The sequence below is a fragment of the Penaeus chinensis genome, chromosome 26 (genome assembly GCF_019202785.1).
Source record: "Penaeus chinensis breed Huanghai No. 1 chromosome 26, ASM1920278v2, whole genome shotgun sequence".
Taxonomy (NCBI): domain Eukaryota; kingdom Metazoa; phylum Arthropoda; class Malacostraca; order Decapoda; family Penaeidae; genus Penaeus; species Penaeus chinensis.
In genome coordinates this window covers 6,523,298-6,540,797 of record NC_061844.1, presented here as the reverse complement: position 1 = coordinate 6,540,797, position 17,500 = coordinate 6,523,298, and the positions used below count along the sequence as shown (strand labels likewise).

The 17,500-nt window shown below is 41.4% G+C and overlaps 1 protein-coding gene across 3 annotated transcripts in view; it reads right to left on the bottom strand.

Moving 5' to 3' along the window:
- Positions 1–6,221: 6,221 nt before the first annotated feature.
- LOC125039151 (cholinesterase 1-like) overlaps positions 6,222–17,500 on the bottom strand; it is a 21,367-nt gene continuing 10,088 nt past the window's right edge. For all 3 annotated transcript variants that reach the window (XM_047632910.1, XM_047632912.1, XM_047632911.1), the window contains 11 exons: positions 15,849–16,073; positions 15,374–15,517; positions 13,093–13,237; positions 12,490–12,675; positions 12,015–12,229; positions 11,227–11,377; positions 10,715–10,890; positions 10,051–10,198; positions 7,145–7,271; positions 6,854–6,971; positions 6,222–6,421 (listed from right to left, as the gene is read on the bottom strand). In XM_047632910.1, the coding sequence (XP_047488866.1) occupies positions 6,251–6,421; positions 6,854–6,971; positions 7,145–7,271; positions 10,051–10,198; positions 10,715–10,890; positions 11,227–11,377; positions 12,015–12,229; positions 12,490–12,675; positions 13,093–13,237; positions 15,374–15,517; positions 15,849–16,073 (1,806 nt within the window). In that variant the 3' untranslated portion in view covers positions 6,222–6,250. The remainder of the gene's footprint in view (positions 6,422–6,853; positions 6,972–7,144; positions 7,272–10,050; positions 10,199–10,714; positions 10,891–11,226; positions 11,378–12,014; positions 12,230–12,489; positions 12,676–13,092; positions 13,238–15,373; positions 15,518–15,848; positions 16,074–17,500) is intronic.

Genomic DNA, 17,500 nt, shown 5'->3' with positions numbered 1-17,500 from the left:
GATTAGAAAATATATTTTTTTCACATAAAAAGTCAATAAAAAAACAATAAAGTACTTAGTATGCTGGTATGATTTTTAATTACAAGCATAACATTGCGGAAGCTTCAAATAAAATTGAAGAAGTACCTGACCACTCGCAAGACTGTGGAAACTTTCAAACGTATTTCTCAGATTCAATCGAAACATTCTTTCTTATCAAATACATTGTTCTTCACATTTATTTGAATTATTGATTAGATTATATCAACAAATTAAGATGCACAGTAGTTTCTTATATTTTTGAAGTCAATCATAACGGTCGCTGGAATATGGAAAGAATTTCCGTGTCCGAGTCACATGAAGTGGTATTGACTTCGGGTAGGATGGATGTCTCCAAAGTCGTTCTTGTACATCTTACTCATATGCAATGAACATGTATTTGATGGACTGCTAGAAAGGCATAAAAATGTTTAATGCACTATTACAATAAAAAGTTTTATCAAGAAACTTACGATATAAATCCCTATCTAAGACTACGTGGCATATATTGGCTGGCTGTAGTGTATCAAACCGTATCAAGTTGAATAATTTTGATACAAACCGGAAAGACGTTTCAATAGGTTCCAACAATGTGCGCATAAAGGGCAAACATATATAAATGTATCAAAAGGTCTTTTTTGTAGCATCCCGAAACCCCTAACACTTTGAAACATTGTCTCAAGTTGTACCACGTTTGCCACAAAACACAATATCATCGAAGTTTGTATTGATATAAAGTTCTGAGAAAATGTGTTATTTATCATTTTATTTCACTTTTTTTTTTCTTATTACGTAAATTGTCCTTCATATAAAAAGTGGAAGTTACATAAGGTTTTACATCTTATTGTATCCACCGCCAGTGAGTTCCGTGTCCAAATCAGGGATATGGGTAATTCCAATGCTCACGGACATTCACTTAATTTGTTTTATGAATTATATCAACAAATTAAGATACACAGCATTTTATTTCATATCTTTGACCTTGTAAGGTTATAGCATAAAAATTCAGAATTATTTTGAAGACATTCATCTCACCGAAGTCATATAACTCGGACACCAGCGACCGCCATGATTAACTTCGAATTTTGCACTTTTAGAGTGATTCTTTTTTTTTTTTTATGTATTGTTAAAAAAAAAAAAAAAAAAAAAAAAAACAGAAACATTTTATGCACCCTTACAATAAAAAGTCATATAAAAAAAACTTGCGATCCGATTCATAATTAATAAAAATATAAATCCCTATCTGAGACTGAAATATATCGCGCTCTGATTGGCTGAGTATCAAACGTATCAACTTGAATGCATATATTTTGACACAAAACGAAAAGTTTCAACTGTGTAAAGGGCAAATATATAGTATTTTTATCATGATATAAAAGGAGTAAATGTCCTCCCGTCCTCGTCCTTCTATGTATGCAAACCTTTTGGGTATCCTTTTTGGCCCAGCCAAGTGGGATCTCTTCTTTGTGATTCCCTCTACAGCCCCTTACTCTGACAATAACCTTCTCATCTACCTGTCTCCAAAAACAAATGGGCAAATTTTCCTTTCGCAGTCGTTACAGCTACATCTGAGTCCTAGGCTTGTGCTTTGGAACTTCACTCCTCCCTTAATTTTTATACCCAAACTGTTTCCCCGACTGATTGCCCTGTCCACGACAAGGACTGGTTAGGCTGTGAAAAAGACCTGCTCACATACCTCGTTGGCTATGATGCTCTTCTTCCCATGTAAGGTAACAGTAACGCAGTACTGCTACGTTAACCTTGACACGGGACAATTCCAGGTCACTGTCCCTTGGAGACCTGATCTGCACCTCCCTTATTGCATGATTTACCTGATGCGAGCACCACCTGGCCACCCACGCATCGTACACCGGGCATGTATGTGGTAGCGGCCAAAGCGGGGTGAGCGGGGGAGTCCAGGTCACGGCACTCGCATACGAGAAAAACACAAGTGGTTAATATTGATGTATAAATCAACCAGACTTAAACTGTAATTTATCTGTATTCACACATAGCTAATTATCAGTAATGCAGGAGTACTTCATATCCACAGTACTTTATACTGAACTTTTCATCATTAATTAGCCAAGGTAAATGAGGAATGCCAATGCGCTGCTTGCTTGTTTATTTTTGCCATAGAGCCTAGCTACATGTTCACCACCCTTGCACCAGTCGCTAAAAATCCAAACATATACAGTGGTGAATTCCCGGTAAAATACATAATACTAACCAGTGACCTTTGTTAGAAATCGCAGCGGGTTCCGAGCAGTAAGGAGGCCAGAACAGATCTGCCGGTACTCCCAAAGTACCTGGGGGGTATCTACGCCCCCTAGCCAGGGTATTGGCTAAAATGCTCGACGACATGGATGCCCGTGAGTGGCTGCCTTGTCACGGTTTATGACGTTACTAATGACGACAGACCACTGGCATGACGTCACTAGCAGACGCCATCACCAATACACCTAGATTTACGTGACACTATCCTCCTGGTAAGATAGTGTCCTCACACAAATTACTGGGCAGGTGAATGGCGAACGTAATTGCGTGTACGTAGCTAAGACTACGTACGTGCGCGTACAATATTTACGGGCGGCACCCCGCATTTCCACCTCGTTGGATAAAATACAAAAATATATAAAAGGACAGTAAAACTCTTCTTGGACTCCTCGTACCAAATGGGGGGGGGGGGGGGGGGGTACCGTGGTAGGACAAGAAGTGGGCGAATCGTCCCACTACACCCAGAGGGAAGCATAAGTCCTGCACCAATGATGCCAAGACCCCCCCCCCCCCCATGAAGTTTATATTAGTGTGTGTCCTGCCCTGTCCGACCATATCGACCCCTTCCCTGTCAAGTCAGAAATGTTGGCCAAACAATGTCACTCCACAGTCCGTTGTCCTCTATGGACACAACCTGGTCATGACCGTTCAGATTGTTCTGCTAAGTCACTCATGTGTGCCAATTGTGCAGGCTCCCATAATATATTTTATAGGAGCTAACCTACCAACAAGTTCGAATCGGAGGTAGCAGTTATCAGATTCTAAACTAGGCCATACTCTACATGAGGCCAAATAGGAATCACGCCGACAAGGTTTTTCTTCTACCTATTGCAAAACTGTCCTTAGCACCACTCCCTTCCCATCTTCTAGAGATGTCTCAGCATCTCCCCCAGTATCTCTTCGTTCTACCCTTAACCTCTACTCCCTCTCTCCTTCAGTCAATCCTTTTAAAGTCTAAATCAAGATACTCCAATCTCTATCGCTTCTTCGGTGCCTACCCTTTCTCCTTTTCACTTACTTGTCGCACTAGGCACTCTGAACGTTCCATCCCAACTTCTACTGCATTCTGTCCTACAACCACTTCTTCCTTTGCTCTTCGGACATTTACTCCTTTATATATAGGCAATTCAGCAGTTCAGAGCTGTCATGAATGCTTCTCAGGCTTACTTCCGCCACTGTGAAACGCTTATGTTCGAATTATTAACTATACAGCTAAATGGTAGTATGCACAAGTAAGATGCGCAGAGAAAAGGGCGTAACAGTCACAAATCATGACATATGATATATAGCCGTAAAAAATGGTATTTGCCGTTGGTCCTCTTTTCAACTTTCCTATTATTTGCTTCAAGTAGAAAATCTAGAGAACGATTGCCAAGATAATTATTTAACATGTCTTACCTTCTCTTTCTCCTTCCCATTTTCCCTCTTCTCCTTCCCATTCTTATTCTCCTTTTTCCCATTATTATTATTATTCCCATTCTTCTCTTTCCCATTCTTCTTATTCTCCGTCCCATTCTTATTCTTTCCATTCTTCGTGTTCTCCTTTCCTTCCTTTTCCTTCACCTTCCTCTTCTTCTCCTTCTCTTTCCTCTCCTCCTTTCCCTTCCTTCTCTTCTCTCTCTTTCCACATCGTGTCCTGTTTCCTCTGGTTCCTTCTCCTTTCTCTAATATAATAGCATGAAGCCGTGTCTACTATAAGGTCACTATGCCAGGAAAAGATTAAAAAGAATAAACATTTTTTTTTTTTTTTTTGTGGCTCAACCAAGATATACATTAAAAACGTACATATTAAAAAAATCTTCAGAGATATTACAAGGTCGGTCAAAACCTTTCTGCACTATACTAACAGAACATCGAGCCAAAACAATCAGAGAGGTTATCCTTGTCTCAGAGTGGAGCGAGCCTGTCAGAGGTGTAAGCACATAAGGAGTGATTGAATATCAGAGATGACTCCGTGTTCTGTGGCTGATGGTACACATACACAGGTATACACACCCACACGTACATAAATTCATACATACATACATATATATTTTACGATATGAATGGAATAAGTAGTAAGGCTTCGAACTCCCCCAAGAGTTCCCCATGGGACGTAGTATAAACCAAAATGGGTAATGGGTAATATAGACAGAGATGAGTCTTGGAGACGTAGGAGGAGACTAATTCGGGTAATGAGATAAGGGAGAAGGGGGAGGTGGTGAAGTATCAAGAAGAATCTCAGGAGGGGAAGGTTCCAAAGAGACATAAGGGAGTCACGTGAGCATCCGTGGGGGAGCGGTAAGGGTAATGGGGAAAGAAGAGGAAATGGGGGTACACGCGGAGAAAGAAAGGATGGGATGTGTTAGGAGAGAGTGGGAGGAAGAGGGGTAGAAGGAACTTGAGAAAGAGGAGGATGGATATCAGCAATTACTTGGAATATAGAAGGAATTTCGAACAGATACTGAAGGATAAATGAGGTACCGGAGCGTTCTCCTTGGTCATGTTTAGCAAGTTTTGGATATTTTCGATATTTTCAAGTGATTCTGGAGGGGCATTGGGTGGGGGGTCTGAGGAGGAGGAGAATAGGTGATATATGCCCGAAGAGCAGAGGAAGAGGTGGTTGTAGGACAGGATGCAGTAGTAGAAGTTTGGGGTGGAACGGTTAGATTGCCTGGCGCGACAGGTAAGTGAGAAGGGGTAGGGGTCAAGGAAGTGGTAAGGAATGGGGTATATGGGGGAGAGAGGGAGTGGGGTAGGGGAGGATGGTTCGGAGTAGTTAAATGGCGAGATAATGGGTCGGAAGAGAGCACCATCTTCGTTTTTTTTTTTTTTTTTTTTTTTTTTTGCAGCAACCAAAGAATTATGGTTATGGACATTTTTGTAGCAAGGAGTGTTGAGTTTTCCGAAAACATTCAGTAACAATAGAGTAAGGGTTGGACTTTTTTTTTTTTTTTTTTTTTTTGGGGGGGGGGGGGGATAACCTGTTACCGTGTAGGAATTAAGCGCTATATCAAACACATCAAGAACGGAATTTATCATGACACCTTAAAGAATTTACATGGTTCCCGAATCAAACTATCCAGATCTTCACTACAATACAATTTTTCCGCGCTGGATTTGGTGACGATTCGGTTTCAAAGCGTAAAAGTGTATATAAAAGTGGATGAAAAAATACACCAGGGGCTGCGCAAGTAAAGTTTATTAAGCTTATTGTGGAAGAGTGTTTGATGACATTGAATAATTAACAGATGCCTACAAACTGAGCAAGAGTCTCTTCACTAAGTAATCAGAGAAACTTCTTTAGGTCATCTAAGCTACAATCATCGATGTAGCTTACCAAGTATGCGGTGAAGTTCACAACCAGAAAACGGAATGCCTAATCTAGAACTATAAAAGTACTGGCCAAATGAGGCACGCTCGAAACAGTACGTTCTTTTACTGTTTATGTTCTGGAAGTGTTTCTTTGTCTGTGTATGTGTTACTGTATTTGTTCACACACACACAATAAACATTACGTGTGTGTGTGTGTGTGTGTGTGTGTGTGTGTGTGTGTGTGTGTGTGTGTGTGTGTGTGTGTGTGTGTGTGTGTGTGTGTGTGTGTGTGTGTAAAACTCGTGGACTGGATCAATCCTAAACGAGGCATATACACCTCTGGTGGAGGCTAAATCCCATCAAACATCTCTACATAAATATATAAATTGTACAAATTTCCCTGACTTCTCTCTCTGCCCCCCCCCCCCCCCCATTTGCACACCCTGTCTCTCACATAGATTGGTAGATATATTAGAATAGATATATAGGTATAGACGTGTGTTGTAGTTTCACATTTGGTAATACCTCACATCCCTCACTCTTTTTCCTTCATCCCTTATTCTTTATTCTCTCCTCTCTCCAATCCTCTCGCCCCCCCCATCCCCACCATTCCCGACTCCCCTTTTCCGACTATTCCCATTCTCGACTCCCCCCACCCCTCTCACCGCCGGCGTCCGAATCGGTGAGCGGGAAGGAAGGGACTGTTGGGCCAGGGGGTGGCGTTCGCTCCATAGAACAGCGGTCGTCCGAATCCCCCTGACGAGTGAGTGAAATGCTGCGGGTTCAGGACGCGGTTTTGGAAGGTGGGGAGGCTCGTCCAAAACTCGTACATCTGGGGAAGAGAGAGTATTGATAAAACGGGGGAAATAGATGGGCGAATAAGAAACTGATGTGCGAATAAGAACGAGTTGTGAAAGTAAGCTTCGTTAAAGGAATGTTCTCTTTTTCACTATTTTTTCTCTCCCTCTCTCAGCTTCCGAGAGAACAAGAACACAATAATAGTTCGGAAATTATGTTGTAAACCTAAAATCGTAACATTCTATCTAAAAAAAGAAAACAAAAAATAATGATGCTGATGATTCACGAAAACTCACAATCATATGAAATCCAGGAAAGTAGAAAAAAATATTTCTACATCCTACTGCCATTCTGAGAAAACATTTTATTTTCTTTAAAGCAAATGGAACAAAAGATTAAACACACGGATTCGAAGTCATTCCTTGCTACTCAAGTTAGTATTTAGATTCTGACCACCTGTACTTACCGAACTACGCCCATCCCAGGCCATCATGGGCGTGGGCATGAGGCAGAGGTAGGGCAGGGGAGAAGAGGACCTCACGGGCGTCCACCAGAAGCCTAGGGCATTGTCGGGCGTCGGGTACCTGGCCAGGAAACCGGAAAGCTGATTGGCATTGATTTATCTAATTATTTGATTTTATCTATTATTTTGTTTTCCCTTTTTTGCATGGGGCTTCATATAACCTGCCTTTTCCTTCTCCCTACTCTCATTTCCCTTACTTCCCCCTACCAAGTCGGCATCCTCGCGTAGCCTTACCCTGTGGCTGCGAAGTTTGTCCACATGATCACCATAAGGTCACTGAGGCGCCGGTCATCCAGATTCCTCAGGGGCGGGAAGGTCGTTCCATTGAACAGGTACTGGAGGTCATCGCCGTTGCTCACCCCTGTAGGTGGCAGGAAGGGGGGGGGGGGGTTATTCAGAGGGATAAGGCATACGTGCAGACATACCTGCGTATTCATTTATACATACACACATTGTATACTTGCACACATGCATACAAACATACATATATAAATACATTAATATTTACACACACGTAAATACACGTACAAAGGCACACACACACATACCTACATATATACATACATATATACTCACATACATATCATAATGTATAAATCTCATAGTACGATGATACAACCAAAACCTTTATTTTTCCTTTGTCACCATCACATACCAACCCTTCTTTTCCTTTTACATAAATAATGCAAAAAGCCTACGAAAGGCAACACAACAAAGCAACTATTCTTGGGAATTAACAGAACTGCCTTTGCCTTTGGGGTTGCCCTTTGAAACAGACGAAGGAAGAGAGAATGCACACCACTAGACGAAGGGGGAAAAAGAACACCAGCAGACGATATAGGAAAAGTGTACCATGTGGCATGTGGTAAGTCACATATGGCAGACCAAGTTTACGTGTGGCGCGTGTCAGAACATTTTCACTCGGTTCTCAAGATGACATACTCGGAGAATGTCGTAGGTATTCTTGTGATATCATCTGTCTGCCACTTGGAGGAAAAAAGTGGCGGACTTGGGGGCAGAAAGTGAAGCAAACTTGTTCCAGTACCCCCAGCTCTCTCTGCCCAGGGTGTATGAGGGTAAGTTTGGGGTGACCTCTGAGCCAGAACTACTGCACATCAATGCACGGTTGCCTGTTTTCATACTTGGTACACCCGATTTAGTTGGACAGCTGAAGCGGCAACTCTATATTTGTTTACGATATAAATGGATTGGAGCATGGGATCACCCTGATACAAAATTCGAAATAGAGCATTGATCTACTACCATGATAATACTTATATGTTTTTTTTTTCCCCGTAAAGAATATATTTTGATAATTCTACGATTGAAAATATTTTTCTTTGTTGTACTGAGGTGATGTATCCTCACAGTTTTTACAATTGTTAGGTTGAGAGTTCATTGTGTAGAGGAGGTATAGTTGTGCAAGAGAGGAGGCAGACATCGTATTGTTTCCTCCTGCAAGTCCGCCCATGATTACCTTCATCGAAAGCCTCGCTCACTGATCGACCGAAGCAGTGTAATCAAATGTGTTTGGCGGAAATCTGCCTAGACACTTCAAAGCTACTCTGTGTGTGCCATGCTTCCAAAAGTTTCCTTTTTTGTCAAATATTATTTGATTTTAACATTTATATATTAACTTGGTTAATAATAACTTTGGAGGTAAAACCTTTGGACAACACTGTCGAGGGTGGCATGCTAAAAAAAACAACTGGCAAGTCGGATCTCAGCGTCACGCCACTTTTGGGTAAAAAGTTCCGTCCCGGTTAATGTTACCGAGAGCAACGCACAGATAGAGGGAAATGGACACTGCCTTCTTATACAGCACAAGAAATAGTGTAATAACCAACACAGGTACAGCTGCAGCGACTTCATAATTACCGCGAAATGACGAAAATAGACCACATTACCTTCACACCCTCTTGATGTCGCATTTTCTGTAAGTGCTAATAAGGGGGGGGGGGAGGTTAAGAGTGGATATTTGGGTTCGCATGATACCCCGATTTTGGGTGCATCGCTCTTGGTAACATTAGTATAAGATTTTTACGAATTGTAGGGAAATAAATACATGTATGTATGATACATGACCTCAGTAGAATTATAGAATTATCAAAATATTTTTCTTACAAGTATTTCCAGAGTGTTGGAACAAGTTTGCCTCACATTCTGTTCCAAAGTCATTCACTTTAGTCCTACAAATGACAGACAGATAATTCTCACAAGATTAATTAGGACGTAGGCAAACAATAACCCCGTCAACCTCCAATGATGCCATCTTGAGAACCGAGTGATACGTGCCACGTAAAATCACCATGCCACGCGTCATTTGCTCACTGCCACCAGCCGCTTGCCACGTGCGATGTGCCACCTTGGTTTGAAAGCGGCCAAAGGATCGCTATATAAACGAAGCAAAACTTCCTATCTCCCTAACGGAGGAAAGTCCCAACCCCCTTTCTTTAAATATTTACCCCAGGGGTGTTTTGCTTACCTTCTGATTTATCAAATCTTAACCAGTTGCCATGAATCATTACAAGTGGTAACACAAAATATAAATATAGTTTGGTATATTTTCCGAAACACGGCGTATCTATAGTCACACCCGACACGAGACATCACACTCAGTTTATTCTCGAGGAGGCTAGAGATGACTTGGAGTCAAAGATGCCGGTAGATATGCGCTAGGCAAGTGATGTTTAGACTAAGCTGATATTACATTAAGTAAGGTTTCGTCATAAGGCGAAGTGTGAAAAAAATACAAATCGTGTATGATAATGTTCAAAACATAGGAGTAAGACTGGTGTAAAAACAGCAGTAGAGGGTATTTAGCTCGATACTAATTTAGCAAGGGTTGGGCAGAGCCATCTGTGGCTTCGAGATAACGAGGTCTATGGTCCCCGCAGTTTTATTAACTTTGACATCATTATTATTCCCAAATGAACACCACTAAAAAAAGAAAGGAACCCCGCCACTTAGTGAAGTAATAAAGGAACGCCACCACACGAAAGAATAAAGGAGAAACACCACTAAACCAAGAACCAAAGAAACACCACTAAACCAAGAACCAAAGAAACACCACCAAGACAGGAAGTAAGGAACACCACCAAACGAAGGAATAAAGACACACCAAAGACGCCTCTACTTACACGAATCCCCAGCGGACGTGTTGAAGAGCTCTGTGAGGCTCTGGAGGCCGCGATGCTTCAGCTCGTAGGCGAACACGAGACCACCGGCCATGCTGTGGAGCCGAACCACTTCTCGGTGAGGGACTCGGAACGCTTCGTCGCCCAAGAGCTACGAGAAAGAAGGGGAGTTTGACGAGACATGCTTGTTTTTAGTTTCGTCGGTTTAGTAATTCGATGGGAATTGCTTCTCTTTACTTTCGCCAGTCTGCCAAGCTAGCTAGCTCGCTCTCTCTCTCTCTCTCTCTCTCTCTCTCTCTCTCTCTCTCTCTCTCTCTCTCTCTCTCTCTCTCTCTCTCTCTCTCTCTCTCTCTCTCTCTCTCTCTCTCTCTCCCTCCCTCCCTCCCTCCCTCCCAGTTCAAACTAGAAATTTAAATATGATTGGATAAAGTTCACTCTGACGAAAATATAGTCGCTGTGAAGGTATCCATTCCCTTTCGTACTTTATTTTTTTATACATGAATTATCTCAAGAATCTATATATATATATATATATATATATATATATCTTTAAGGAATTGCTTCACACCACAAATTATCCGATATATTCACCAATAAGTTGAGTATTGACTTTCTCCATTAAAGAAAAGAAAGAAAAGGGGGGCTAAACAGAGATAGGCCTACAAACCTTGGCGAAATCTCCGACGGTGTCCTCATTAACCTGATACTGCGGCAGGTACGCGTTAAAGGCCCGACGAGACAAGAAGACGGCATTCTCCTCATCTTGCACGTTCAGGATGATCGGACCCACCTGCGAGAAGTTCTCCGTCAGCGCCGCATTCAGGAAAGGAGTCGTGAGTGTGGCTGGAAGAGAACGGCGAAATCAGATCAGAAGAGAAGTGTGTGCTTTATTGTTGCTATTTTTTGTTTTCTTTTTCGGGTATTTTCATAGGTTATGGTTTTCTATATGTCAGGTTTTGAGTAAAGAGAGAGAGAGAGAGAGAGACAGAGACAGAGACTGAGACAGACAGATACAGACTCAGTGAGAAGCGAAAGAGGAGAATAATTAGAAACCATAATGAAAATGAGACACAGCTAGACGAGGAAAAAAAACGAAACCAGACCAAACACCACAACAAACAAGACCAACAATACCCACGAAAATAAACAAAGTAAAACAAAATATAAAGAACGCATTACCGAGAGCAGGTAAGGCTCCTTCCTGCTGGTTAATGCCCGAGATGAGGCTGACCCTGTTGAAGAGGCCTTCCTTCAGGAGATGGGCGGGGTGGGCGGGCAAGAACTTACCGTCCACGCGCGGGGTCATCACCTGGGGGGCGTTCAGCCACACCTGCGAACACGTGCTTGATTTGCGTGTGTGAGGGGGGATGGGGGGTGGCCTGAGCGTATGTGTTTGAGTGGGTGTCTGTGGATATGTGGTTGTTTAAGTGTGGGGGTGTATGCGTGTTTGTTCACTACGTATCTGTTGTTGTGTACGTATGTTTGAAAGAAAGTGTGGGTGATTGGGTATGTTTGTTTGAGTGTGTGTGTTGGAGAGATAAAGTGTGATTTGTGCATCTTTATGTCTTTGTTCGTGTGTATCTGAGGCTTCAAAATCACATAACCTAACTAATAACAGTTTTAATTGTGAGTGTACAATAATATGTATAACACGTGATCCAAACGACCTAATGTCTGAAAGTAATGGGAAGTCCTTTGACCTAAAATCTATTTACAGAAATTGTATTGTTACTGACACCTAATGATAAGAGGAAATATATGTATAGTATAAAAAAAAACAATGTGGGTTATAACAAAATATCACAGATGATAATAGTAAGAATAATAGTGAACATAGCATAGTAATAATAATAACAATGGTAAGTCATAGTAATAATGAAGATAATAATAACAACGGCATTTCATAACATTAATGAGGAAAATGATAAAACGGCAAATAATAATAATGAAAACAGTAAATTTTTCACCACAAAAGCCGAAGGGATGACCGCCAGCTGTTCAAAAGGGAGTTCTCGAAGGCAGTCTAGCAGTGCGGTGCTGTTCAAGTCAACAGGTGACGACGCGTTCACATCTGGGCAGCCGAAAGCCTCACCTATCACAGCAGCATTTTTTCTGTGGTCGCACCTCAGCGCCCAAGGACTGAGTGCGTTGCCGGACTGGAGGATAACTCGGTTGAACAAGCCTAAGTGGACAGAACGCGTGGAAATTGATGTACAATTGCAATAGGAAATTCGGCTGAACAAGACTCGGTGTACAGAATATGAGGAAATCGGTGTACAAGTGCAATACAAGAATCAACTGAACAAGGCTAGATGTGCAGGGCGAGAGGAAATCAATGCACGATTCCAGTACAGAATTCGGTTGTACAAGTTTTAATATACAGAACGGGAATGGATCAATCTATAAGTATAATCCAGAGGAAATCAACCCCGCAGAACTGACCAGCGGCATGAGGACTGAGGACCTGCATGTGTGCCGCAGCCGATCCCGCTCCCTGCCCAAACAAGGTCACGCGGAAGGGGTCGCCGCCGAGGGCACGGATGTTCTCCTTGACCCAGCGGAGACCCAGTGTCTGGTCCTTGAGGCCGAGGTTTCCTGGCATCACCGTGTCTTCGGTTGAGAGGAATCCTGCGGGGTGATGATAATGATGAGTGACAGTATTTATGATGATTATGATAGTGATGATAATAGCAGTTATATAGATAATAGGCATAACCATAATATAGTGTTTATGATGATAATGATAATCGTAATGGTGACAATGATTGTGTTGCTGACGATAATAACAGGAATGATGATAACAATAATTCTAATGAAGATAAAGACGATAAATAGTGTCTCTTAAATGTTGCAAGATTATACCATGCCATATGCTATATAGTTATGTTATAATATATATTACACGTTATACCATCACGTTCTATGTTACGCTATACTCATCTCTTCAAGATTATAGTTATTAGTAACAGACAGCTATTAACTAGAACTACAATTACTACATGTGGAAGCCAACGGTAAACCGAGGTCACACCCAATTGACCTGACCTAAGGTGCCCAGGCGGTACTGCAGAACGACGAGCACCACGTCCCTCTTCAGCAGGGGCATGGGGGGGTACTGCTCCTCTGACCCCCCTACGATGAAACCCCCACCATGGATCAGCACCATCACGGGCATGTCGGACGGGTATGGCTTCAGAGAGGGGGGGGGGGAGAGGGGGGGTTAGTGTGATTAATCTGATGCGGGTAATTATCATATATCGTGGTTACATATATTTAAATAGATAACGCACAAAGGATTTAAAATACAAATACTGATACACAAAAAGGCATGTTGAACATAACAAAATATGAGAAAAATTAATTGAAACCATGCACATCTTTTCTGTACTACTGTGCATGGTTTTTTTTTTTTTTTTTTAGGGGGATCCAAGCTGTTAAATACTCTGCAAAACAGTGCTGACTACTACGCCCTGGGAGAAATCCATACAGTATGGGGGACAAAGCATTTGTGCGACACATGAGCCTGTTCAGAATTATTCTCTCAAGTACTTTGCACAGACAGGAGATCAAGGAAATGGGTCTGTATTTGTCAGTATTGGGTTTGGGTATAGGAATGATTAAGCTTTTAGTCCAGGAGCTTGGTAGGATTCCTTCTGATAGGCTGAGTCTATACAGGTGTAAAAGTGCCTGGCACCTGAGCAATGTGGCGAAGGACGCTGTAAGCAATGCCGCCCTCGCCAGGGGCGGTTGCCTTACCTTTCAGAGGGACATTGTTCAGTTCCCACTCGGTTATTTCGGCAAAGTCGGAGGGGTTAGAAGCAGCACAGGCTATTGCTATATTATTTTTTTTTTTTAATCTATTTTCGACTTGTTGAGCTGATCTTTTATCCCTTGTGGAAGTGAGTTTATCTGAGAATTTCTGGCCCACTGCTGAAGCAGCATATTAGCCTGTTCTTGTGTACTCTGGAACTACGGTGTTGTGAGAGCTTTACCTGTCAGCCTATTATTTTTTCTCCATACGTTTGACTATTGATACTTTGCAAGCATTGTTCCCAGGGTTTACTACGAATCTGAGTTTTTAATTCTCTGAATTCCATGTTGGCTTTAAGAAACTGCAGAAGGTTATCTGTCGTCTTATTTTCTTTATAACAATTAGCAAGCTCCTGAATCCGTTCATGTGCCTTGGCCAGAATTGGGTCATTGACCCACCTCGGTGCATGGGAGGCCATGTGTCATAGTAGTCAGTGACAACTTTGATTAGATCCTGATTTTTATTTTTCAACAGTTGTTACTTCATAGGTGTTATACCAGTCATAGACCCGTGCCTTGAAGTAATGCTCCAGGCCCGGTGGGATGATTATTCTGAGCCTAGGTGATTTAGGGGCTGAGTCGCAGACATTACCATGAACTAATTTTTTGCCAAATACATAGTGTAACCTGCCACCTACCAAACGAGTCTCTGCCTTTGTGTCACATACTGTCAGTGATCTATTGTTGATAAAATGTTTGAATTCTTCCCCATTACTATTACGTTGGTTCTCTCTCTGCATTGAAGTCGCCTATACATAACGTGTCTTGGTAGTGAAAATTGGGGAGAGAACTAGCCAGAAATTTTGAGTATCTGGCATATACATGATACTGACACTCCCTGTCAGTATGTTGGTCACCGCCTTGCCCTTGCAGTACTTAGCAACATGGTCACTTCCCTATGCAGTTATAGCAGATCAAAGGGGATGCCCTCCACGGCCTCACGTGGGTGGCGGGCATGTATTTCCCAAAGAAGTGGTATGTACTGGGATGTGGTTGCTCTCCTTTCCATATTATACGAATACATCCAAGCAACATTAATTAAGCAATGGCGTGTTATACCCGTAGATTTTATGTCACTCTCTCCCCATACACTTTTTTGTTTCTAAATTCTAATCAGTTGACACTTTATTCTTAATTTCAATTTTGCGCTTTACATTTTAAATTTTGTGTTTCATATTCTTATAATTATATATTTCGGGTTAAATTGCCACTTTTCCCTTTCCTGAGCCTGGACGAAGAAGAGTACCCATCGCCGTGGTACTCGCTTTGGAAACCACAGTTACATTCAGAACAAGAAATATAAAATTGGTAATGATAATAATGATAGCAATGATCAACAAAGTTAGGACCATAGCAATAACAGCAACAGCGGCAAAAACGTAATCAAAATAATGGTAAAAGGAACAGAAGATTGTACTAATAACGAAAAATAATAGCGACAAAAAGAAGAATGACTATGATAGTACTAATGATGATAATGGTAGCGACAACAAAAAAACATGCAGCACAGATATACCCTAGACGTGTAGACACTAAGGTAGAGGCAGTCCTCCTGGCCGGTCACAGCTGTTTCCCCGTCGACGGCTGTCAGCTGAGGACACACAGGGGGCGCCACCGACCCGTCTCTCACCCCCTCCCACGCTTCTGCAGCGACGGGGTCCTGCGGTAGAAGCAGTTGTCAGGGTGGACAGTTCAGGAGTTCAGGCATTGTGTTCGTGACACTGAGCGATAAATATTATGAATGATGGTGTCAGTAATAATAAAAAAAATAAATTGACTGTGTGCATATGTGCGTCTACATATATGCACGAACACACACACACACATGGTGTGTGTGTGTGTGTGTGTGTGTGTACATATATATATGTATATACATATATATATATATATATATATGTGTGTGTGTGTGTGTGTGTGTATGCGTGTGTTAGTGTAGTGTCTCTGCCTGTGCTTGCATGCACGTACTCCTTGAAGGCGCCCCTCAAACCGACCTGAAGCCTTAGCTCCCCCATCGGAGGCTGGGCGTAAGGGATGCCCCTGAAGCCGTAAAAGGATACCCCGGCGACCTCCTCCCTCACGCCGGAGATGCGGCCCTGGCGGAGCTGTACCTCCACCGCGTCGCTCTGCCCCAGCGCGCGCCCGCACCACAGCAGCACGGCCTGCCCACAGCAGCAGGGTCTTGGAGATCGCGCCCATGTCGCCTTTCTAGCCTGGGTCTTGGGGAAGAATATTGGTAAGGCACTCCCATAATTGCATACAAATATACAACTGTGTCTAAATAATTATGCATATACATATTTACATATATACATATATACATTGTTACATCGAGATTTCGAAGTCTTAACTGTAAATACTGTAATATAGATATATATCTATCTATCTCTATACATATATATATTGTTACATCGGGGTTTCAAAGTCGTTCTCTCTTGACCTCAAATACTAAAATGGAGAGGGGTAGTAAAATTAATGTGTGACAGACATATAGTAACAAATTTATTATCATTATTATTAGTATTAGTATTGTGCCAACTTTTATTATCATTATTTTTTACAGCCAACATGTGATATCCTCCGGATATTAAGATTTGATCGATAGAATAGTAGAAAAATATATATATGTGTAAATATATATTATACGAATTGTACAAGAAAACCAATATTGTTAGAAACAAACAAATACAAAAATAATCTATCGGAAAATGCTAGATGACTGGTAGGATGAATATTTTGTGTAATGTCGTCTATAGTGAATATGGATATATCTGAAAGGATGTTACAGTCACGTTTGTATCCTGTTCATAAAGCACAGTGTATTGGTATCTTGCATCTAGTACAGCTATTATAATCTATAACCGAGAGAGAACATTACAGATTTTCCGGAGGTTATCCTTGGCAAAAGATAAATAAATACATACCCATGAAAGAAATATATCATCTGATGACATAACATTTTTGAAATACATTTGAATTTCATCTTTAGACTTGAAAATAAAATCCAGGGTTATTTTGAATATCTGTCTCCTGATAAACATTTTTAGATGTACAATGGTTTTGCTGCATTTTTTTTTTTTTTTTTTTATTATTATTACAACACGACCGAGTGTTTGCTTATTTAGGGCTTATTCTACTGATGTTCAAACGTTACTTGCAGTGCCAGATGGTGTCATGATCACCGTTGCGAGAACTTCTATTAAGTAAGTGCGGAAGGTAAGTTTGTATGGCAAATACTGATGAAGTTGCGTTAACTTTGTCACGAAATTCATTAAAAAAAAATATTTTCAATACTTAAATATCAACTTCAGAAAATGCTAAAAAAAAAAAAAAAAAAAACTTGTCGTAAGATAGGGTTATCATATCTATTTTTTCTGGAGAAAAGCGTGTACTTTATTTGTTTACTTGAAATATTCATGTGTTGTAATTTACAATTTATTTTGTTGCGGAAAACCCACTGACTTGGTATCAGCATGTTTGTCTAGTAAGAGATTCCTTGGAGAGCAAAATTTAGAACACGAGAAGCGGCACCATGGTGGACTGCACATTGAAAGAATCCACATGATTTATAATGATTCTTATAGCCGTGTTCTGCATCAATATCATGGCGCTTCAGACCTCCAAAACACATATTATGAATGCATAC